General features: G+C 45.1%; 1 protein-coding gene across 1 annotated transcript in view; it reads left to right on the top strand.

Moving 5' to 3' along the window:
* The window catches only part of fam83a (family with sequence similarity 83 member A), a gene marked incomplete at both ends in the record, with an annotated part of 52,345 nt that extends 42,963 nt beyond the window's left edge, over positions 1-9,382 (top strand). The window contains one exon of the mRNA XM_084338692.1: positions 9,187-9,382. Within this exon, the coding sequence (XP_084194818.1) occupies positions 9,187-9,382 (196 nt within the window). The remainder of the gene's footprint in view (positions 1-9,186) is intronic.
* Positions 9,383-24,568: the final 15,186 nt, after the last annotated feature.

The following is a 24,568-nucleotide window of genomic DNA, read 5'->3' as shown; positions in this document are numbered from 1 at the left end:
ACTAGAAGCAAAGCTAACAGCCAACAAACAGAAGAAATTCCAACGAGATGAGGCAGATTACAAGAACAAAGAAGTATACTTCTGGCAGAAGAAGCAAACTCCAAGAAGTGGGCGCCCAAAACCAAGATGGCCGAACCGCAATAATCCAGCCACATCAGAGAGTGACTACACTTCGGATGGGTCCCTCAACGCCCACCCTTTTTTAGACCCCAGGCCCCAACCCAACAACAGAGGCCGGGGACGCTACACAAGAAGACCAGGCGTGGCAAGGGGAGAGGCAAGACCAAACCAACGAGATCCACCCTGGACGAGATCACGAGCCCAGTCACAGATGAGGAGAATGTGATCAACATATCCAGTAAGACACTGACTCCTGATGAAGTTTCTGTCTTAAGTAAAGGATTGACATTTGTTTCTAAACACACAGATAATGTATTTGATGCAAAATGTGATTTTTTCAGATTCTCTAGGAATGTAAGACTCAAAGAATTGTTTGCACCTAAAGAAACATCTATTGAATCTGAGCATGTGGAATCTGAACCACTTATCTGTGATACTGATACTGCTGTTGATACTGCAGATGGATCTAGGGGTAAGAACTTTCCTTTTAAAGGACAAAGTAAATTTGTTCCCCCAAATAAACGAAATTCCTCTATTGACACCTACTGCCGTTTAGTGAATGATGATATTGAGAGAATATATAAAAGAAGAAAATATACCTCATGTGAAAATCTATCTAAGGGTGAACACGAGGCTTTAAGCACATTACAAAGAGACAAGACAATAATAATCAAAAGTGCAGACAAGGGAGGAGCCGTTGTAGTTCAGAACATTAGTGACTACAGAGCTGAAATTGAGAGACAAATGTCAAATGAAAACTATTACAGAAAACTGAAAGGTGATCCAACCAAAATATTTCAAAAGGAAGTAAAAGAATTTTTGGAGATGGCCTTAGACAACAAAGTTATCACAAAGAAGAATCTTGATTTCTTGTATGCAAAGTCACCAACTATACCAGTATTATACACGCTACCAAAAATCCATAAGTCCATTGAACATCCACCTGGAAGACCGGTTGTGGCTGGAATAGGTTCGATTACAGCATCACTTTCAGTTTTTGTTGATCACTACATAAAGCCATTTGTTTTCAAACTGCCAACCTTTGTCAAAGACACAAATGATGTACTTAAGTCATTGAGAAACATTGAACATGTCCCTGAATCTACTATACTGTGTACACTAGATGTCGAAAGTCTCTATTCCAATATACCCCACCAAGGGGGGTTAGAGGCCCTAAAGATCTTTCTGAACAGCAAAGAAGACAGTAATGCACAATTTAATAGATTTTTACTTGAGGCAGCTGAACTGGTACTAATTAAGAACTATTTCAGTGTTGATAGATATTTTTACCTGCAGATCAAAGGAACTGCCATGGGAACCACAATGGCTCCTAACTATGCAAACTTGTACGTTGGACTGTTTGAAATGACAAATATTCTAGATAGTACAGAGAACCCATACCTGCAATACATCAAATATTGGAAACGATATATAGATGATGTTCTATTTTTGTGGACGGGATCAACAGAACTACTTATAGAATTCACAGACTGGTTAAACAGCAAAAGTGAATCTCTTACTTTTAACCTGGAATATAACAACCACACTGTCAACTTCTTAGATATATGTATCACAAAAGAAAATGGCAAATTAGTGACAGATCTCTTTAGAAAACCTACAGATAGGAACAACCTTTTACACATGGAGAGCTACCATCCACAATATGTGAAATAAGCTATTCCAATAGGACAGTTCCATAGATTGCAAAGAATCTGTGACACAAAAGAACGATTTGACAACCAAGTTGAGGTAATGAAATCACGTTTTAAACAAAGAGGATATGAAGATGAATGCATAGACAGGGCCCTTCAGAAAGTAAAAACAAAAACACAAGGGGGTAGAAAGACAAAAAGAAAGCCATCAGCTGTCTGTGTTCTTAATTATACTGATAGATCACATGAAATAAAACATTCTATCAAGAAATACTGGCATATCCTCTCAAGTGATCCTAATGTAGGCCACTTATTTGATTCTCCACCAATAATTACTTACCGTAGAGGAAAGAATTTGAAAGACAAACTTGTACATGCAGACTGTTTATTTGAAAGATCAAGCAGCATGCCATCTCTGCCTGATGGCAACCACAAGTGTGGACGATGTGCACAATGTAATTGTACCACTAGAAGTAAGACTTTCTCACACCCTCTTACAGGGAAAATCTATAAAATTCGTGGAGTTATAACATGCTCAACAACTGGGGTCATTTATCTAATAAAATGCAGTTGCTCCAAAGCCTATGTTGGAATGACAACAAGAGCACTAAAAACACGAATATCTGAACACCGTTCAGCTATTCGTAATAATAATCCAGATAGCCCTATAGCCATCCACTTTAAAGATGCCAACCATCCAATCACAGCTTTCAGTTACTGTGGTATTGAAAAAGTGGTCCTTTCTAGACGTGGGGGGGATCTGAAACAGATGCTTCTCAAGAGAGAAGCCTATTGGATAACGGAACTTCAAACATTTGGGACCACCTTTGGACTCAATGATGAACTGGATTTAAGTGTGTGTTTGTAAACTGTTCCACTGAATCCCATTGATGATGGTTTAATGTTTCACAATGATTCGGTCATATTGCTGTATATTAAATATGCTAAACTATATTGTGTTGTAAATATGACTGTTCGATGTTTCAAAAATGTTTTGTTCTGAGGTTGAATTATTGCATTTCTAACTCTGTCTCTCTTTTTGCTGCAGTACCCAGTGGGGCTGCAAGCTCAACCAATTGGTTTATTGACAGGAAGGCACAGGTGCTCCCTGTTATGCAATCAACCAAAACAGACCTTGGAATTGTATAAAATGAATGTGAGACCTCATTGTTTCATGCCACTGTCCTGATGAAGGCTGAATAGCCGAAACGTTGACGACAATAAAAGCAGAGAAAAAGTGAGTGCGGGAATTGTAAATTTTTTCATCTGCACTGCAGTATTGCCTGCAGTAATTATTCGTGAAGAAAACTTCACAGGTGTGACCCATTGTTAAAGGGGTTATGCACTGCTATTCCTAGCACTATTTGGGCAACTTTACACAATTCCTGTTAGTCTATTGAAGACATTTGTAAGGTTTTTTTCAAAAAAATTCATTGTTTTATATTTCTAATCAAGTACTCGAAACCATAATTTTTCAGCCTCAAGAAATCAGGCTGTTATGGCCTGGCTCCGCCCATAAGCACTTTGAGTGACAGTCAGACCACAGTCTGCACTGGTAGAGGGAGGGAGGGAGGGAGGGGGGGGAAGAGAGAGAGAGTTCAGTTCAGTTCAGAGTTTTTATTTGCCACATGGAATAATACAATCATAGTTTCTTCATTAAAAAATCATAAATAGTAATTCCATGGACAAAAGGAGCAGGAAGAAGAATAAATCATATAGTTACCTGCCCCTTATTCCTAAACTAACATGTATTTTCTTAATGGTCGGCGTATAACCTTATTTACACAAATAATCATTTATACCATGAGAGAGAGAGAGAGAGAGAGAGAGAGAGAGAGAGAGAGAGAGAGAGAGAGAGAGAGAGAGGCTCTCTCTTCCTTTCTCTCCCTCCAAAGCGCACAGCCCCGCAGCTCCACTCGCTGATGAGACGGGGCAACTTTTTTCTTTTCTTTCTTTCAATCTCCCGTGTGGCGCGCGGCCGGCAGGTACCCCCCCCCAAGTGCCCCCTCTCTCTCCCTCCCTCCCTCTCTCTTCCTTTCTCTCCTTTCTCTCCCACTCGGCTCTCGCTGATGAGACGGGGCAACTTTTTTCTTTTCTTTCTTTCAATCTCCCGTGTGGCGCGCGGCCGGCAGGTACCCCCCCCCCCCCCAAGTGCCCCCTCTCTCTCCCTCCCTCCCTCTCTCTTCCTTTCTCTCCTTTCTCTCCCTCTCGGCTCTCTCTTCCTTTCTCTAGAATGGGGGCGGGCATTAGCTCCAACCACAGAGCCAATCGCATCACTGTGCGCTATCCACAGCGCCCAGTGACGTGACTCAGGACTTCAAATCAAAATGACCCGATTTACTAGAGGAACAGAGGGGCTGGGCTGAAACGGAGCAATCCGCCAATATGGTATTTAGACCCTAAAACACATTGATACGAACTCCTATTACTATAATACAATGCTAGAGACTGAAAAATGACATTTATAATGCATGGGACCTTTAAATAAATAATAAATAACAGCGAATCAAAATAGGCTATTAACTTAATCTAAGCACGGTCTGTGCAGTTAAACTCTTGCCATTGAATGGAGGGTTGATTGATTGACAGCCCTTGACATCCAATACACGGAGGTTGAATATGATCGGCAGCCTTGCAAATCCAATCAGAGATTGCTGCATTGCAAAGTCAAAACGGGTCCAGCTGCATGTCCGGAGGATAGGTTTAGTTCGGGCCAATCTCAAGTTTCTCAAGTTTCTTTATTAGTTGTCATACAGAAGTACAGAATACTTTTATACAAAATGTAACATAAAGAAGCATTTTGTATAAAAGTATTCTGTACTTCTGTATGACAACTAATAAAGAAACTTGAGAAACTTGAGATTGGCCCGAGCTAAACCTATCCTCCGGACATGCAGCTGGACCCGTTTTGACTATGTGAAAGTTGAGACTATGAGAAAGTTGTTGTTTAGTAGTTAGTAAGATGTACAGCTATAACAAGTCAAGTCAGGCTAAATTAAACTTTGCGCCAACATTAGGACCGAAGTATAAACCAGCAACTGAGCAACATGAAGAAGTGGACTTATGCATCTGGATCAGAAAAAACGTTGTGGATGAAAAAGTAAGTAGGCTACAGTGCTTGTATGCTAACAGTAGCTAGCCAGCTTAGCCTACATCACAATGATAATCACCAAGCTAACTTACTGTACACTCTGTAGGGCTGGGCAATTAATCGAAACAGAATCGCGATATCGATTCATAGACCTATGCAATCTCATTTCTAAGTTATGACTATTTTCTTTTATTAACTTTTTTTTTTTTTTTTTTTTTTTTTTTTTTTAAACTTTTTAAATTATTTTATCTGGGTTGAACATGATTTGTGGAACTCCCTCTGGTGTTGTGGTCGTGGTATTCACTGACCTTTGGGAAGTATTTCGACATGCACATGGGTATCTTAGTGGTGTAGTGCAGTGGTTCTCAAACTTTTTACACCAAGTACCACCTAAGAACGTAGATGGCTCTCCAAGTACCACCATATGACCGGCGTTAAAATACAGTCTATTCAGCTATGCACAGTTCACGCAGGAAACAAATGTATTCCTAATACCATTATTTATTGCTAACTTTTGTCTGACACAGCCACAATGTACAAAGGGATAGCACTAGAACTAGCAAATGCTTCCACACAACTCATACAATGCAAGGGGCATTGAGAACATAATAACTAACATTCTCACATAGCAAGTGAGAAAATTAAGAACAACTGTATTTCAGCAAATGTACTTAATTCTCTCTCTATCTCTATCTCTCTCTCTCGCTCTCTCTCACACAGCAAGCAATTGTCCGTCATTCTCTCTCTCTCTCTCACACACACACACACACACACACACACACACACACACACACACACACACACACACACACACACACACACACACACACACACACACACACACACACACACACACACACAATTATTTGGTTACAAAAACTTAATTTCCTGCATTCTGGTGCAGGAATTTTTGAATGTTTACCCTTTAAATGCCAGTGTTTGTGATGGGCATCACAAATTATTGTAAAAAAGAAAAGAAAACACATATTCAATAAATTTTTGAATGTTTACCCTTTAAATGCCAGTTTGTGTGATGGCATCACAAATTATTGTAAAAAAAAACACAAAAAAGTTAAATATTTTCAATATATCAAATGCAAAGTAAATTTTTCTGGGGGGGATTATTACAGGCTAGGCATGTGTCAATGAATAGCAGCAACACAGATTTTGATGGGTTTTTTGTAATGTCAGATTTAACACCAACTCTTTTCAGAAAAGTGGGAGTACTTCATTTTGTATCTGACATTACAAAAAATCAAAAAAGAAATGGTTATGATCAGGGCTGAAGTTGAATTAAAGATTTATGACTGTTTAGACTGCATTACTCTCTGTCACAGTGATCTCCTGGTTGTTCCCCACTTAGGTTATCTAACTATCGCGCCGCCGCAACCAGAAACACTGGCCTGGTCTGCTTCTAAGTTCAGTGGCCTGGAAAAAAAAAAAAAAAAAAAAAAAAAAATTGCTTTTTTGTAAATGTTTTCAAGTACCACCAGCAGTACCACCAAGTACCACTAGTGGTACGCGTACCACAGTTTGAAAACCACTGGTGTAGTGTATCTTGTAGACCAGGCCCATTGCAAGTTGCTGTACTCTGTCGTCTACTCTAAGCCATCCTAGGTTGTCAAAGTGGACAGGGGTGAGGTGGGTTTTAGGAGTAAGGTCAAGCAGTAGTCTGACCAGTTTGTTTTGTGATGTTTGTAATCTTGTTTTTAGTGCCTTTGAGGTGCTTTGGTACCATGAGGTGCAAGCATAGTCGTAGTACCCTTGAATGAGTGCTCCTGTTAGAGTCTTCAAGGTATTCTTGTTTACCAGAGAGGAGATCCGGTACAGGAATCTAGTTCGTTGGTTGACTTAGTTTTATTACATTGGATCCCATTTTGTCACAGGAAAGATTTGCCTCTATAGGATGGAACCCAGGTAGGTAATTTCATCTTTCCTTTTAAGATAAGATAAGATATTCCTTTATTGATCCCCTTGGGGAAATTCAGGCATCATAGCAGCATGGGGGAAGGGGGGGGGGGGTACAGGTAGTGAAAACAACACAAGCAGTGTAAACAAATAGGTCAATATAATTTACTATCTAACAACTGAAATATACATTATTCATTATTCACAGTATCACAGTATCCACATAAGGTGCAGTATGCATAAGGTAGTGTTATTGTCCTACTTGGGTTCCTATTAGTTCTAGGTCGATGTCTGGCAGCAGTTGCTGCCCACTGTTGTGGAGCCTGATGGCCACTGGTATGAAGGACTGTCCGAGGCGGTTAGTTGAGTGTCGGGGGGGTATGAGTCTGTGGCTTCCTTGTCACCTTCACCTAATATGTTTTGATCTGGTCAGGTGCGCTGTCACCTAAAATGTTTTGATCTGATCAGGTGCGCTGTCAACTAATATGTTTTGATCTGGTCAGGTGCGCTGTCAGTCACCTAATATGATTTCATCTGGTCAGGTGCGCTGTCACCTAATATGATTTCATCTGGTCAGGTGCGCTGTCACCTAATATGTTTTCATCTGGTCAGGTCCGCTGTCACCTAATGTTAATATGTTTTCATCTGTGTCCACTGACCACTGACACACAGTGGGGGATGTTTTAAAAATATTATTTAATATATAATATAATATAATAATTTGTGCTTCACCTACAAATTTGGTCAGCAGCCTCCACTGGAGCATATGTATATTATCTACTAAATCCTAATGAAACAAGTAACTAGAATATATATATAGGTATATGTAAATTAATAATAATTATGAATTATGAGTGAATTTGTGTTTCACGTGTTGTCATAGAGAAACCTCCACTGATATGCTCTGCCCTACGTACAGTATAGGTACTGACTGTACTTATACTGTACGTAGGGCAGAGCATATAGTATCTACTAAATCCTAATGCAACAAGTCATTAATGGAATAATAAGCCTATACTGCGTTCATTCATTACGCCGTATAGGCATTAATGGAATAATAAGCCTATACTGCGTTCATTCATTACGCCGTAGGCTACAGTACTGCACGTGCTACTGTCGCAACTTGCATTTCTCCCAGACGGCACTGCCGCAGACTCGCAAGGCACTTCCGCATCCATTTTCTAACCGGCTGCATCATTACTTTGCCTTATAAGGAGCTCTGGAGGCGTTGTTTTGTATGCAAATGACCTAGACGGGAACGCGCGTTCGAGTTTAAGACATAATGCCATTCTCCAAGCAGATATCAGATCATATCACAGGTGCGACCGTTTGAGCCACTTAAGACATATTACCAGCACGTTCGGGACTCAGAGTGAACTTGTCATTGATTATGTCTCAGTCGGTTCCAAGATAAGTCTTCCAAGAGAACTCTTTGGACAATTTTGGGGAATGATTGATTGATTGATTGATTGATTGATTGAAAACTTTATTAACAGATTGCAGAATGGGTACAGTACAGTACAGCTCAATACATACAATTGTTAAGGGGATGCAGACCAGAGAAAGACTTTCGTCTTGTTTACATCAGGGTCCCCCATTTTCAATTCATCGTAACATATATGACATACATGACATACAGATAGACAGTACTGCTACATCTATACATTTATGACATACCAGATTTGTAAATACAGTACTGTTTGTGATACAAAAAGAGTCCAGAAAAAAAAGTATATACATTTGACGTAGAAACTGTACATTGGATTGGGTAGGAGTGGGGGGGGGGAGGTTGGGTAGGAGGGGTGGGGGGGGGGACACTGTACAACTGTACAAACAAAACTGTACATTGGAATATTGACAAGACCATACTTGGTAATTTACTGTACATTGGAGGGGGTTGTGTTAGGACATTTACAGGGGCCAGTTTCGAATTGCAGTCTCCCGTAGGTGTTTTTTGAGAGTGTTTTTGAAAGTGGGTAGTGATTCACATTCCTTTACAGCTTACCCTTTGTTATTATTATTATTAGCCCCGACCATTCAAACACTCCCTGTTGCTCCCTGTTGTTACTCCAGCTCCAGTAGAAATCCTGCTCTATAATCTTTAGTAACACACTGCTGCTAATAAACTGTATAATAATACATTATTTTTATATTTTATCCCGTGTTTTTTACCTTGTACTGTATAGATCATTGTGTATTGTTGTCAAACTACTACGGTTGAGGAGCCTGGAAAAACAAGCATCTCACATTTTTCTGAATGTACATTATTGTGACAATAAAATAATCTGAATCTAATGTGTTTGTGTGTGTGTGTGTGTGTGTGTGTGTGCGTGTGTGTGTGTGTGTGTGTGTGTGTGTGTGTGTGTGTGTGTGTGTGTGTGTGTGTGTGTGTGTGTGTGTGTGTCTGACCTCTAGTTTCTCCTGGTTGTCCTGGCAGGTCCACAGGAGTCTGGCAGTGCTCCTCAAGGGGTCAGAGGTCACGCCCTTCCGCCTGCAGTTCCGCCGGCTTTACATCAGCTCCAAACCCATCCCCACCCCCCCTGCCCCCACCTTTCACATCCGATCTGACCCATCGCCACCCTCCTGCCCCCACCTTTCACATCCCATCTGACCCATCCCCACCCCCCCTGCCCCCACCTTTCACATCCGATCTGGCCCATCCCCACCCCCCCTGCCCCCACCTTTCATCTCCCATCTGACCCATCCCCACCCCCCCTGCCCCCACCTTTCACCTCCCATCTGACCCATCCCCACCCTCCTGCCCCCACCTTTCACATCCCATCTGACCCATCCCCACCCCCCTGCCCCCACCTTTCACCTCCCATCTGACCCATCCCCACCCCCCCTGCCCCCACCTTTCACCTCCCATCTGACCCATCCCCACCCCCCCTACCCCCACCTTTCACCTCCCATCTGACCCATGTAGCAGTCTGGAAAATATGGTATATTATTCAGAACTGCTGACTGTGTTTTATATCCCTTTTATACACAAAGACATTCTAACTAGTGTCATTTGATTCACACGAGCAATGACACAAACGTCCCCTTCCGAAGAGCATTGGAATACGGATTATAAATGACAGTACTGATTCATATTCTACAATGCGTCTCCCCTTGTGACTGGCAGGCGGGACCTGCAGGGGGCAGTAGCAGGCAGAGAGCCGCGGAGAGAGTTGGGAGATCATAAAGGGAGGAGTCCAGCGGAAGTCGCTCTCTTCGGCAGTGAACTTGACAACGAGTAGTCGCAGCTAACGGGGCTCCGGATAGCCCTGTTGTTGACGTTATGCCAGGGGGCCCCGTAAGAGGATAACGGGTGATAACGAGTACTGGCTAGTGGACACGATATCCTAGCAGTACCAGCGGTATTATATGAACAATGAGTGCATAAGCCAGGCACTAGTAATCGGGTTATAGCAGTTACAGTGTGCGGTATAGGTAACGTGCGGTTAAACAATTATTCCAGTCTTTAAGTACCGAGTTATAGTAGCTACAGTGTGCGGTATAGAGCGTGCGCCCCAAGACGAACGTGGGCCAACAACCAGTCTGCGCCGGCTGACTTCGACCAGACCTGCGACCGGCTGCCTGCGTTCAGCCTACCCCGGAGGACTTCACTCAGCTCTGCACCAGGCTGCCTGCGGCCAACGGGAGTTCCGCCCATCCTACAGGGGTCGCCATCACTCAGTACATGCTCTCAGCCGGCGCTGCCTCTCTGCCTAGCTCCGCCTGCTGACACCCTCGCGAGAGCGTTCGACGCCATCTTGCCTCCCGGACAACAGTGGAGTGGCGAGGCGGCCATTTCGGATGAGTACAAATGAGCATTGATGCTCCCGATTCCATATACAGTACACAGTGTGGTGCAGCCCGCGGGCGAAAGTAAGGTTGCTACGACCAGTTCATAGGGGTACCCCGAACAATATATGCCGGCATTAAGATAGGACTTATAGGTATTTTGTGGGCTCACTCTTTTATTTTATTCCTTTTCTTTGAGCGTGATAAGGCGTGTATTTCCTAAATAATTCCCGTTCTGTGAATCCCTTTATTCTCTTCCCTATGCTCCCCCCTTCCTTCCCCATATTCTCAACCGGGGACAGTAAGAGTGTAATTCCTTAGAGAAGGTAAATACTGTGTTCCGCCCAGATGTGGGCAGCGTTTAGTCTGGGTACCTGAGAGCACTTGGTGCCTGGGTGTAATATTATAATTGACTCATGCCATTGATTCATGCCATTGATTCATGCCAGTAATTATTGTATGGATACCCATGGTGCAGTAATCACCAGACGTAGCATTGTTGTAATTAGGCTGAGTTACAATACAGTCATCCAGAACGGGAGCACTGTGTGTGTGTCTTTCATTATTTCTAACCCTAACCCTAACCCTTTAATACGGGTAATATATGTAACCTTAACCCCTTCCTATTCTACCTTTTCCATTTCCATTGTAAGGGTTCTGGTGTCACTAAGGGAGGGTACTGCTTGTGGGGGGAACCAAGTTATTTCTCTACCATCCGGTCATTAGGTGTGGGAGGGCAAAAGGGGCAACTGTGGAGGGTGAGGGTGTGTTGGGGAGTACTGCTGACTGCTCCAGAGAGAGGGAGGAAGACCAGAGTACCGGACCAGGTTTGTAAACCCTGGGCCTCATACATCCCCACTGCCAGCCTCCAGTTGACGCTCCGGACCCCAAAGACGGAGGTGCAGCTGGCCAGAGTGCTACTGTGTCTCGCTACCTATTGACCGCACACCACAGTTCCCACGAAGCAGGGATAATCCACCCTGCTACACCCAGAACCGGACATCTGGCACGAGCGGTGCCGGAAACAGAACCGTTGGAAACTGGACAAAGACGGAACAAAGGCGGAACCCCCCAGAGAGCCAGAACCCCCCCAGAGAGCCAGGACACCTGGGCCGAGGCGAGAGCACCAGCAGGTCTCTGGTCTGTCCAAACTGTCCAAACTGCAGCTTACAGAACACGACTGGGATACAATGGATGTTGATTTTAGTTCACAGCACCGTACAAAGACACCTCTGAAATCTATTGCTGGGTCGAGCTCAAAGCCTGACACAGACGGACCCAGAACCTCTCGTTCAAATAACAGACTCTGGTCTCTGTGGCATTTCAAGCTTAGAGCGGAGAGTAGCTCCTGCTGAGAGTCCAGATCGTCTTACGTACCACCAGACACAAACACATCTAAAACCACAAGTTCAGACCAATATTCAGACACGAACACATCTAAGGCTGCGGTTACACTAGGGCCATTTCATTTAGTTTCATTTCGCTTTTGAGAACGCTGCGTATTGACAGGCAACTAAGAGTTAAGTTAGACGTCGTTTTGTCACGTCTACTATATACATGTAGTACAATGCCAAAGCAGTAGGTGGCGATGTAGTTCAAACATGAAGGCCATTTTCAACCAATCAGAAAAGGTTGAACATGTCACTCCACATCCTGCTCAAAATCTCAGAGAGCCACCATCTTTATACCTCGATTGAGCCAATTAGCTACATAGCATTTATTTTTCAGCAAGAAATAAAGTGCAATAAACAAAAACGGATACATTCACTGTGTGTTCTGCCTCATTTGTTGATGATTTGTTGATGAAACAAAACTAACATCAACACAATTGACCACCAAGAGCGGAGTTTAGTCTCACAAAAATATCGCCGATTTTGTTAGCTTACGTGCTAACGTGATTGGGATATGCCATTATAACAGTATAGCTTTGTGGCTAGCAGCTTGGTAACGTTAATGCTAGCAGAATGAATGGATGTAAACTTTATTTAACAGATTGCAGAATGGGTACAATAAAATACGGCTCAATACAAACAATTGTTAAGGGAATGCAGACTGTTGTAGCTTGGACTGGGCTCCTTATAACAATAACTTGACAACACGTTGGTAGCCGCAGCTACTTGGTACAGCTCTGCTGTAAACACTGGAAATAACCGTGCAGGTCTCTACTGCGCATGGGCATTGGGCAGAACGGCTCCGTATCCGGCTCGTGCAGATTACAAAACGTTTCCAAAACGAAAACACCTTTTCAGCGTTTCCGCTAGGGAAACGCTTTGTCCTGCCAAAACTGCGTTTCTTTTTAACTTGGACATGCAAACGTAATCATTCAGCAACAAAACGTCTAACCCTCAGTCAGGATCTAACCCTCAGTCAGGGTCTAACCCTCAGTCAGGATCTAACCCTCAGTCAGGGTCTAACCCTCAGTCAGGATCTAACCCTCAGTCAGGATCTAACCCTCAGTCAGGGTCTAACCCTCAGTCAGGGTCTAACCCTCAGTCAGGATCTAACCCTCAGTCAGGGTCTAACCCTCAGTCAGGGTCTAACCCTCAGTCAGGGTCTAACCCTCAGTCAGGGTCTAACCCTCCCACGGCTGTATTGGACCTCCAGGAGGGACGTTCCAGGACTAACAGCAGCACTAGTGGTTTCTCAGAGGTCCTACGGGGCAGGAGGCTGGAGGACGCCCCAGGACACTGCTGACGCTCCTCTGGCTAGAACCCATAGTCTGTTGGACATACATGCATCACTCATTAACGGACCAGCCCTTAATCAGCTCATAAACAACAGGGTAGCCCTATCATAAATGTTGGTGATTCAGAAAACGTGTGTTTGGTTAAATGAGGTGTAACTGATTTTGCACATTTTCCAGGATATATGCACATTCCCTGTCAGGTGGATACATGTTCTATGACAATGTTTGGTTAATAAGTCTTAGTACAGTGAACATGTGATGGTGTGTATCCTAATCTGATTCAGTTATCCACATCCTTATCCACACATGTTTGTTTATTATAACAGTCCTTAAAGCTTGAGACTCTCCCCTCTGTTGCAGAGTTTAAAACCTTGATCTCCAACCTTTGTCAATCAAGTTGTACGTGTTGTCATTGCATTGTTATCCTTGCTCTTTGCCTTGTCTTGTTGTGTCATTGTTATGGTTTTATATGCTGTGTGATTTTATATGCTTTTTTTTTGCAAATTTCTGTATGTACACTCAACGTGACTGTAAATGAGGGAAGCCTCAGTTGCCTTTTTTGAGTTTAAATAAAGGTGTTACAAAGATGAAAACAGGAATGTCCAGTCGTTGCTTTTCTTATGAATCAAATCTTAATTTCTTTTATTTTTCTATTAGTTTACAATTTCTAGTTCAATTCAGTTCTTTCACCATCAAAATCATTTTTACATTCTGTCTGCTTGACAAGCCGCACCAAACATATCACGGCTGTTTCTAATACAACAATCAAGTCGAGTTCAGAGTTCAGTTCAGAGCAGCAGCCGCTGTCTCTGGAAGGAGCTGTCCACTCTTGTGTGGTGCTGAAAGACAGATATTATTAGTGGTGGCAAACACGCAATGCACTTTCAACTTCATTAAAGCAAATAAAAACAAATAAAACAAAACATTATCACCAACTAAACTATGTGTGTGTGTTTTATATTACTTTATGAGTCTGTAATGAAAGTGTATTTTATCTATATAATAGTTACAACAAACTCCGGCCCGATGAACTCTGTTCATCAATTAATCTCAAGGTTATATGCAATAACTGTATTGGCCGTCTGATTACTTTTCTTCCTGGCAACTGTATTGAGCAACTTCTAGTTTTGCCATCACAACCTGGGAATACTTCATGTATCCTTCCCATTCTCCAGAGTTGTCTTGGCAACATGGGTTCGTTTACGAGTACTACATCACCTTCCTTCAATGGTGTTGTTTTCTTTGTGGAGGATGAGTGAGCAGATCTTAATTCCATTAGGTATTCACTTCTCCACCGATTTCAGTATCCATTGACGAGACGTTCTGTTCCTCGAAGTTCAGAAATGCCTTTCCCACAATCCTTTTGAGGCTGGTCTTGACTGAACGCACCATACGCTCCCATATACCTCCCCACCATGCAGCTCTTTCCACAATAAACCTCCAGGTTATCCGTTTTTCTGCAAAGAAGTCCTTCACTTGTTTGGATTTCATTGACTGTGAAAGTCCTGTGATGCCCTTTTAAATGTCTGTGCATTGTCCGAATAAATTGTTGAGCAAATGCCTCTTCTTGCAATAAACCTTCTGAAGGCCAAAAGAAAGTTTGGTGTTGTCAAGTCTGACACTAATTCTAAATGAACAGCTCTGGTCACTGCGCACGTGAATAAAGCAATGTAGGCCTTTTTGTGGTTAGGTCTGATGTACAACGGGCCTGCGAAGTCGACTCCAGTCACCTCAAATGGGGCGGCTTCAGTTGTCCTGTCCGTAGGTAAAGGTGCTGTTATTTCCTGACTGGCTTTGGTTGTAAACATTTTGCAAATGAGACATCGATTTAGAATCAAGTTTAGTTGCTTGTCGTCCTCTTAGAATCCAGAAACGCTCACGTAGCTGTGTTCTGAAGTCCATTATCCATTACCTCTTCATGCGCATGTTTTATTTCCAGTTCTGTAAACACGTCATGCGCGGGTAGAATGAATGGGTGTTTTTGTCCATATCTTAGGCTAGATTTTTGCAATCTACCTCCAACTCGCATTACTCCATTATCCAAGAATGGGTTTAGATCTTTAATCTTCGAGTGCTTGTGAATATCCATTCCCTTTTGCAGTTCCGTCATTTCTTGTGAGAAAGCTCTTTTTTGCGTTTCAGCAATCCAGTATAACTCTGCTGTGTTCATTTCCACTGCCGTTAGTGGCCCTTGGCGTTTACTTTTATTGCACGAGTTATGCACAAATCGGTTTACCCATGCAGTAATTCTGAGAACTGTAGTTAGCCTACTGTAATTTTCAAGCGGAATAATTGCAGTTTCTTTTAGGTACGTTTTCGTTTCGGTCACAACGTGGTACTGTTTGACAGTCTCCTCAATGGGCTCTTGTAGGCTATGCCCATTGGTCTCCTCTTCAATTTGATGGGGGTCCGCGTCTCTTAGCCATTGTGGTCCATTCCACCATAAGCTCTGAGTCTTTAAGTTTTCCGCGGATATTCCTCGCGTGCCTAGATCGGCTGGATTATCTTTACCAGGACAGTGTCGCCAATCTTCTGGCTCGGAAAGCTTTTGGGTTTCAACTATCCTGTTTGCAACGAATGGTTTCCAGTGGTTGGCGGAGCCTTTTATCCAGTGAAGTGCTATTGTTGAATCTGTCCAAAGGTAAGCTTTTATCGGTGTGTCTCTGGTGTCCATTATATATTTACAAAGTCTCGCTCCTATTAGAGCCGCTAATAACTCCAGTCTTGGTAGCGTCACCTTCTTCAGAGGGGCTACTTTCGTTTTTGCGCATATTAAAGTGCAGGTGCTTTCATCGTTCCCAACCGTGCGTAAATAGCCTACGGCGCAGTACACGGTTTCACTGGCATTGCAGAATACGTGGAGTTGTCGCTCTGTGATTGAACTCGGGGTTCCAGTGTCGTAGGGTCTGGGAATGACCATAGTCTTGACAGTTTGTAACTCTCCATACCATTCTTTCCATTTCAATTTTAAATCGGTGGGCAAGTCTTCATCCCACTCTAGGCCTCGTTCCCATGTTTCCTGGAATAGTCGCTTGGCCCTCACCGTGAATGGTGACAGGAACCCGATAGTGTCGAATAGCCTAGCGGCTGTTTGCAGGACTGTCCTCTTTGTGCATTTTGTATTTTTTTATTCTCGTAGAATACTTGTCAGATCAAACATGAAATCGTCCGATGTCGTTCTCCACGTCATTCCCAGAACCTTGACTGGGGCATTCTGGTCCACTTTCGTTTCCTGTAGTTTGTTCTGTAGTTCAGGCGAATTAGTTTTCCATTTACACATCTTCATCGCGGCCTTGTCCATGATTATTTTGGATTCTTTATACAACTTGTATGCATCTACTGTATCCGCTCCATTTATAAAATCATCCACATATAGAGTTTCTCTTAATGCTTTTACCGTAGAGGGGTATGTTGACTCCAATCCCTCCAGATGATGTCTGATAAGTTGCTGACAGCAGAAATGGGCTGGCAGTCGCGCCAAATGGAACCCTTGTCATCCTCATTATGCACTCATTATGTTCGGTTCCATTCTCTGTATGAGGTGTCTTGTCTGTCCACAGGAACCTCAGTGCGTCTCGATCTGTCTGGTTTATTGGGATTTGTAGAAAGGCCTTTTCAATGTCCGACATGAAAGCAATTATGTGTTGCCTGAATTTCAATAGAACACTCAATAAATCAGGGTTCAAGTTGGGGCCAGTTAATAGACAGTCATTAAGTGAGTCACTGTTTCCATCATGTGATGACGCATCGAATACAATCCTGACTTTCGTCGTTGCGCGTTCCTCCTTCACAATAGCATGATGTGGCATGTAGTACAATGGGTTACCGGTAGTCTTGGTTTTGACTGGTTCAATGATCCTCTTCTCCAAGTAGTCATCGATCACCTCACTGTATCTTGTGAAGAGTTTACCATCATGTTTGAATCTTCTCATCAGACGTTGAAACCTGTTCTCTGCAATTCTGTAGTTGGATGACAGTTTCAAAGTCTCTGTGCGCCATGGTAGTTGCACTTCATAACGTTCTCCGTTGTGCGTAATGGTTTCTTTGACTTGTTTCAGGGCATTTTCATTATTGGCGCTCAACTTTGTTTCCGGTTCAGGGTTGATTCACAGGGATTCTAGCTCCCAGAATGAGCGCAACTGTTCAGACAGTATTTTATTATCTACATTGACATGCATCACTCCAACGTTGGTTATGGTGCTGGCATGCATTGTAGTTACCATGCCTTGAATGAGCCATCCGAAGCTGCTCTCAGCTGCCACTAGTCCGTCTTGTAGTCTTTCAATCTTTCCAGGGACCACTTTCCAATAGTAGTCGGATCCGATTAATATTTCCACATCTTGATTTTCCATTCCAGGAACTTTTACGTCGGCCAACAGCATTCCTTTTCCTTCCATCTCTGTGCGTAATGGCTCTCCGGGTACACTCATTAGTGACGTGCACACTTGTGGTGATTCCAGTCATTCAATTTCGATTGTTTGGCCATTTCTCACATCGGATAATTTTGTAGGCTACCAAACATGTGTAATTGTATTACCTCGGAGCCTATCACCGGTAGATTTAGTTTGCGTGACAATTCTGTTCTTATAAAGCTCCGTTGACTCCCACCGTCCAACAGGCATCTGGTCAATTTACTCCTGGTTGCGTTTTGGCACACTGTCGCTGTTTGGAGTAAAACATTGTTGTTATTGCCCGAGTTATATCCGATGGTAGTATCAGTTTGTAGGTTTGTAGGTAGTTGCGCTACGCGCAGTCTTGGTTCATAGGGGCGCATATCGTGAGGCTGAGCGCATACTACTTTGTGGTGTCGCCGGCCACACTTCTCGCATGAAACCTGCGCCTTACAAGTTCTGGCCATATGTCTTGTCCCCAAACACACAAAACAACGTCCTTGTTTTTTAAGGAATTCTCTTCTCTGTTCGACTGTATTTTCCGTGCAGTGTTTGGAGATATGGTCGGCTTTGTTGCAAAATATGCAGTTCTGTGGCGCTCCCGTATACAATGCAGCGGTAGACGCTCTATAGGCTGCGGTAGGCCTATGTCTTTGCTCATATTTTGGGTTGTCAATTTGTGGGTTCAGATCAATCAAGTTTGCCGTTCTTTCTCTGCTTTCAACTTCTCTTTTCAAGAATTTCATTAAGCCCTCTTCTTCCAACATGTCGTCTTCCTCTCTTTGACGGCTGAACGCAAGCGTTATGCTCTCTGGCACCATTTTCATTAGGATAGGGCAGAGTAGGCTACCATACATTTCAGAGACGACTTTAAGCGCTGACAGACTTCTGACTTGTATTTCGATCTCATCATATAGTTTTCGTAGGGCGACGGTGTCATTTGCACGTTTAACCGGGGTCAAGTTTAATAACTTATTCATATGGGCATTGATTAAAAGATCATTTCGGCCAAATCTGTTTTCCAACATTTTAATCGCAGCATCATAATTTTCATCGGTTAATGCGAGACCCGTGATTGCGTTTGCAGCCCTTCCCGTGAGGTAGGACTTCAGGTAATTAAACTTGTCAGCCTTGCTGAGGTCTGGGTTTCTATGAACTGCCATGTCGAACTGGCTCCAGAATGTTTGCCATAGGCTAACTTCTCCGTTGAATTTGTCAATAATCAGTCTCGGGAGTTTGACTGCAAAACCATATCCCTTGTTGGAGCCCACTGATGAACGGTCATCTTCTTTTCTTCTTATAGCCTTTTTCAGTTTGGTTTTGCGCACACATATATCCTCTTCATATCGTTGCACACCATTAAATTCATCTTCAAAATCCTCTTCCTCAATTCCATCTTCAATTTCTGTGTTCAAGGCTTTCAATGCAATTTCTTTTTCCACAAGCATGTCCAACATTTCTTCATAATCCACGTCCACATCTTCTAATGACACTCTTGTCTTCTCATCTATCACATTGATCAACTTTGTTATTGCAGTCCTTACCACCCCTCTTTTCAGAAGTAGTTTCTTTAGTTGTGTCTTGGACATCGTTGCTGTAGGCTATGGACTGTCTGTACATTCCTTGATCCTTCTTTGCTCAACATCAACAGGGATGAGCATGTCACTAATGCAAACTTGTATGGGGGGGTGCTAAGGGTGAGCGAGAAAGTGGTAGTCAGGAGAATGAGGCTGGCAGGTCACTGCCAGAGACATCATGAGATGCCAACCAGCAAACTTGTGCTGTGGGAACCAACACACGGGCATCGATCACGAGGACGTCCCACATTAACCTACGTGGACGTACTCAGGAGAGATGCGGGAACAGAATGCACCGGCGAGCTAGCCAGATGCATGGAGTATCGGGATGACTGGAAGCACTGATGGAGGGCCCGTCCGAGGACGACCTAGATAGATAGATCCCTGGTTTCGGCACCAGCTTCTGTTACAAAGATGAAAACAGGAATGTCCAGTTGTTGCTTTTCTTTTGAATCAAATCTTAATTTCTTTAATTTTTCTATTAGTTTACAATTTCTAGTTCAATTCAGTTCTTTCACCATCAAAATAATTGTTACATTCTGTCTGCTTGACGAGCCGCACCAAACATATCAAGGCTGTTTCTAATACAACAATCAAGTCGAGTTCAGAGTTCAGTTCAGAGCAGCAGCCGCTGTCTCTGGCAGGAGCTGTCCACTCTTGTGTGGTGCTGAAAGACAGATATTATTAGTGGTGGCAAACACGCAATGCACTTTCAACTTCATTAAAGCAAATTAATTAAAAAAAAAAAAAATTTATCACCAATTAAACTATGTGTGTGTGTTTTATATATTACTTTATGAGTCTGTAATGAAAGTGTATTTTATCTATATAATAGTTACAACAAAAGGTTTGAAATTGAAATAGAAATAAACCAAACTATTACCTTGTAGTGGCTACTGGGACATAATTCACTTAGGTGGTGTTGACTACATCTCCCGTGACCCTTAGCGGGGGATGACGTAGTTAAAGTGAGACGAATGAAAGATGAATACCAGTGTTGTTGTGCGACAGTAGAGTGCGTATTAAAATAGTATTATTGCATCGGAACACGACTCCGTTTTCACTATTATTACCTGCATTCCTACATTGGTGACCCTGACGTTTCTCCTGGACGTATTTCGGAGATTACATTGAACATGCCTGATGAACAACAGAACGCGGATCGCAGCACTTTGAACGCCGTTTCACTCAAGCTGCCGGAGTTTTGGGAGCGGAGCGCCAACGCTTGGTTTGCACAGGCTGAAGCCCAATTCGCTCTCCGGGACATTACCGCAGACGCCACAAAGTACTACTATGTGGTAGCAGCCCTGACGAACTCAACTGCGGCGAGAGTGGTGAGTTTGCTGGAAAACCCACCTACACACGACAAATATGTGGCTATAAAAACACACCTGAAGGAGGCTTTCGGTCTGTCTGAATCTGACCGTGCTCGCCAGCTTCTCTCTCTACCTGGATTGGGTGACTCAAAGCCCTCTGAATTGATGGATCACATGTTAGCTCTGCTGGGGGACCATGGGCCATGTTTTCTATTTAAGGAGCTTTTCTTGCAACAACTGCCAGACTATGTGCGTTTACCTATGGCTAATTCCATCAAAACTGACTTTCGCCAGCTAGCTAGGGAAGCGGATGTATTTTTCTCAGCTGGGAAGAGGTGTGTGGCAGCATCAGCCTACACCGTTGATGAGCAGGGTTTCCAGCCACTCTCTATCTCTGCCGCGGCTATGCCCCGCCGGGTGAGGCCGTCGGGGTTGTGTTTTTACCACGCAAAGTTTGGGAACAAAGCTAAAAAGTGTTTGCCACCTTGTAACTACGGGGGTCGGGAAACGCACTGGCTGCCACTCATTAGCAGCCGTGAGTGTTGGCCATCCTGTAGGCTTGCTGTACGTCACCGACTCACTCTCCGGCCGCCGTTTTTTATGTGACACGGGTGCCCAGGTGAGCGTGTTGCCGGCGTCCACTCAGGATTTTCACTCAGCGAGACGGGGCCCTGCCCTTGAAGCTGCCAATGGCAGTGCGATCCCTACATTTGGCAAACGCACCGTGGCATTGTGTTTTGCTGACCAGCGTTTCAGCTGGGATTTTGTGTTGGCCAAGGTGTCTACTCCCCTCCTAGGCGCTGACTTTCTCTGCGCCAACAGTCTCTTGGTAGACGTGGGGAATCGCCGGCTCGTCAATGCTGAGACTTTTGGCTCCTTAGCATGTGAGCGCAGTGACACGGCCACAATGACATTGTCCAGCGCCGTCGCGCCCACTGATGATTTCTCCCGCCTCCTGTTGGAGTTCTCGGACATCACAACACCCACCTTCTCGTCCGCGGCCACTAAGCATGGAGTCGTGCATTACATCTCCACGGAGGGCCCGCCAGTACATGCTAGGGCTCGTCGTCTCGACCCACACAAGCTAACCATCGCTAGGAATGAGTTTGCCTCCATGGAGGCACTGGGCATCGTTCGTCGGTCCGACAGTCCTTGGGCCTCGCCGCTCCATCTCGTTCCAAAGGCCAACGGCGGCTGGCGTCCGTGTGGCGACTACCGGCGCCTTAATGACGCCACTACACCTGATCGTTACCCGGTTCCACACATACAAGATTTTTCAGCCCACCTGGCTGGAGCGTCTGTTTTTTCAAAGGTGGATCTGGTGAGAGGATACCACCAGGTGCCGGTTAGCCCTCAGGACATCCCCAAGACGGCAGTTATAACCCCATTCGGGCTCTTTGAATTTTTGAGGATGCCTTTTGGCCTCAAAAATGCGGCTCAGACCTTTCAGAGGTTAATGGACGCCATGCTGCGCAACCTGTCTTTCGTGTTCGTCTACCTAGACGATATCCTGGTAGCCAGCACGTCCAAGGCGGAACACCTAACACACCTCCGACTCCTCTTCAGTCGCCTCAGAGAGCATGGATTAATCATCAACCCAGCAAAGTGTCAGTTTGGTCTGCCTGCCATGGACTTCCTTGGCCACCACATCACTACTGCTGGAGCGGTCCCATTACCAGTAAAGGTGGAAGCGGTGCTGCGCCTCCCACGCCCTACCATGGTTAGGGCCTTGCAGGAGTTCCTGGGGATGGTGAATTTCTACCATCGGTTCATCCCTCAGGCTGCCCACCTAATGCACCCCCTGTATGGGGCTCTCAAGGGCAAGACTCCCAAGCATGCCATCGCCTGGTCCGACGACATGTCAAAGGCGTTCTCGGATACCAAGGAGGCCCTTGCGAGTGCAACCATGCTGACGCACCCCGTGCCTGAGGCTCCCGTGGCATTGACAACTGATGCCTCGGATTATGCCGTTGGAGGCGTATATGAACAGTTGGTCGAGGGCATTTGGCAACCCCTGGCGTTCTTCAGCCGACAGCTCCGTTCTAGCGAACAGAAGTACAGCACCTTTGACCGTGAGCTCCTCGCCCTGTACTTGGCGGTCAGACATTTCCGTTTCCTGCTGGAGGCTCGCCCTTTCACTGTTTTTGTAGACCACAAACCATTAATTTTTGCTATGTCGAAGGTGTCTGAACCGTGGTCTGCCAGGCAACAGCGCCATCTGGCTTTCATCTCTGAGTTCACCACTGACATCCAGCATGTGGCGGGGAAGGACAACCCCGTGGCTGACTGCCTCTCGCGGGCCGCCATTGGTGCTGTCCACCTGGGAATTGATTACGCCCGTATGGCTGTGGATCAGGTTTCAGACCCAGACATCCAGGCATGCAGGACGGCGGTTACTGGCCTCCAGTTGGCGGACGTCCCCTTCGTTGATGATGGCACGACGCTGCTATGTGATGCATCTATGGCGCAGCCAAGGCCAGTTGTTCCACGGGCATGGAGACGACAAGTTTTCGACGCTATCCATGGCCTTTCGCACCCGGGCAGGAAACCATCACAGCGCCTAATGGCAGCAAAATTCGTCTGGCCCAGGATGAAAGTTGACATTGGAGGTTGGGTCAAGACCTGCATGGCATGCCAACGCGCGAAGGTCCATCGACATGTTAAAGCCCCGTTGGAGCGGTTTGATGTGCCTGAGAGGCGTTTTGACCACATCAACGTGGATCTGGTGGGACCCCTTCCTCCCTCCAGGGGGTACACTCACCTTCTGACGATGGTGGACAGGACCACCCGTTGGCCGGAGGCTGTCCCACTCACTGCGACTACTACAGCTGACGTGGCTCGCGCATTCATCGGTACCTGGGTCACCCGGTTCGGTGTTCCCTCTGATCTGTCCTCTGACCGAGGGGCCCAATTCACTTCCGCGTTATGGACTTCCATTACCCAGCAGTTGGGTGTCTCCCTCCACCGCACTACGGCTTACCATCCACAGGCCAATGGCCTGTGTGAACGTTTTCACCGGTCGATGAAAGCTGCTCTCAAGGCCGATCTCCGAGGCGACACCTGGGTCGACAGACTTCCTTGGGTGATGCTGGGGCTCCGTACTGCACCTAAGGAGGACCTTCTTTCATCTTCAGCTGAGCTGGTATACGGCCAACCCCTCCGTGTCCCAGGGGATTTTCTTCCCTGTGTTACGGCCTCCTGGTCAGCACTGGAACAGCGGGATGCTCTGCTGGACAAGGCCAAGGTTTTCTTGCCCACCCCCACCTCGTGCCACGGCGTTCCAAGGGTGCGTGTCCCGCCTGATCTGCAAGCAGCGGGGTACGTGTTTATCCGCTGCGACGCCCATCGAGGCCCCCTACAGCCACCCTACGATGGTCCTTACCGGGTTGTGAAGGCAGGCAATAAGACCTTCGTCGTTGACATGGGGGGAGGGAAGAACGGATCTCGGTGGATCGCCTGAAGCCTGCTCACCTGGATTTGGACCGCCCCATTGAGTTGGCCCAACTGCCCCGCCGCGGTCGGCCCCCTGGTAGGGCAGTCCCGACGCCTACTCTAGCTACGGCGGACCCCCGGACCTGCCGTCCGAGGCCTGTTCAGGGCCAGCCTACTGCTTTACCACTGCCTCGGGTTCCTGTGCCTGCCCAGGGGTACCGGAGTCGTTTTGGGCGGGTCGTCAGAGCCCCTGGACGTTTTTTGGGGCCAGTTCTTGTGAATTCTGGGGGGACGTGTGTAGTGGCTACTGGGACATAATTCACTTAGGTGGTGTTGACTACATCTCCCGTGATCCTTAGCGGGGGATGACGTAGTTAAAGTGAGACGAATGAAAGATGAATACCAGTGTTGTTGTGCGACAGTAGAGTGCGTATTAAAATAGTATTATTGCATCGGAACACGACTCCGTTTTCACTATTATTACCTGCATTCCTACAACCTTAACTCTAACCTTATCCTCATGCCTAACCCTAGCCTAAAGGAGAGATCACTTACTGAAATACAGCAAACATTTGGTGGTTGATATCCTCATCTGTTTAGATTACT

Source organism: Notolepis coatsorum (assembly GCF_963971535.1).
Source record: "Notolepis coatsorum genome assembly, contig: SCAFFOLD_430, whole genome shotgun sequence".
NCBI lineage: Eukaryota > Metazoa > Chordata > Actinopteri > Aulopiformes > Paralepididae > Notolepis > Notolepis coatsorum.
This window is presented reverse-complemented; position numbering and strand designations above follow the sequence as displayed.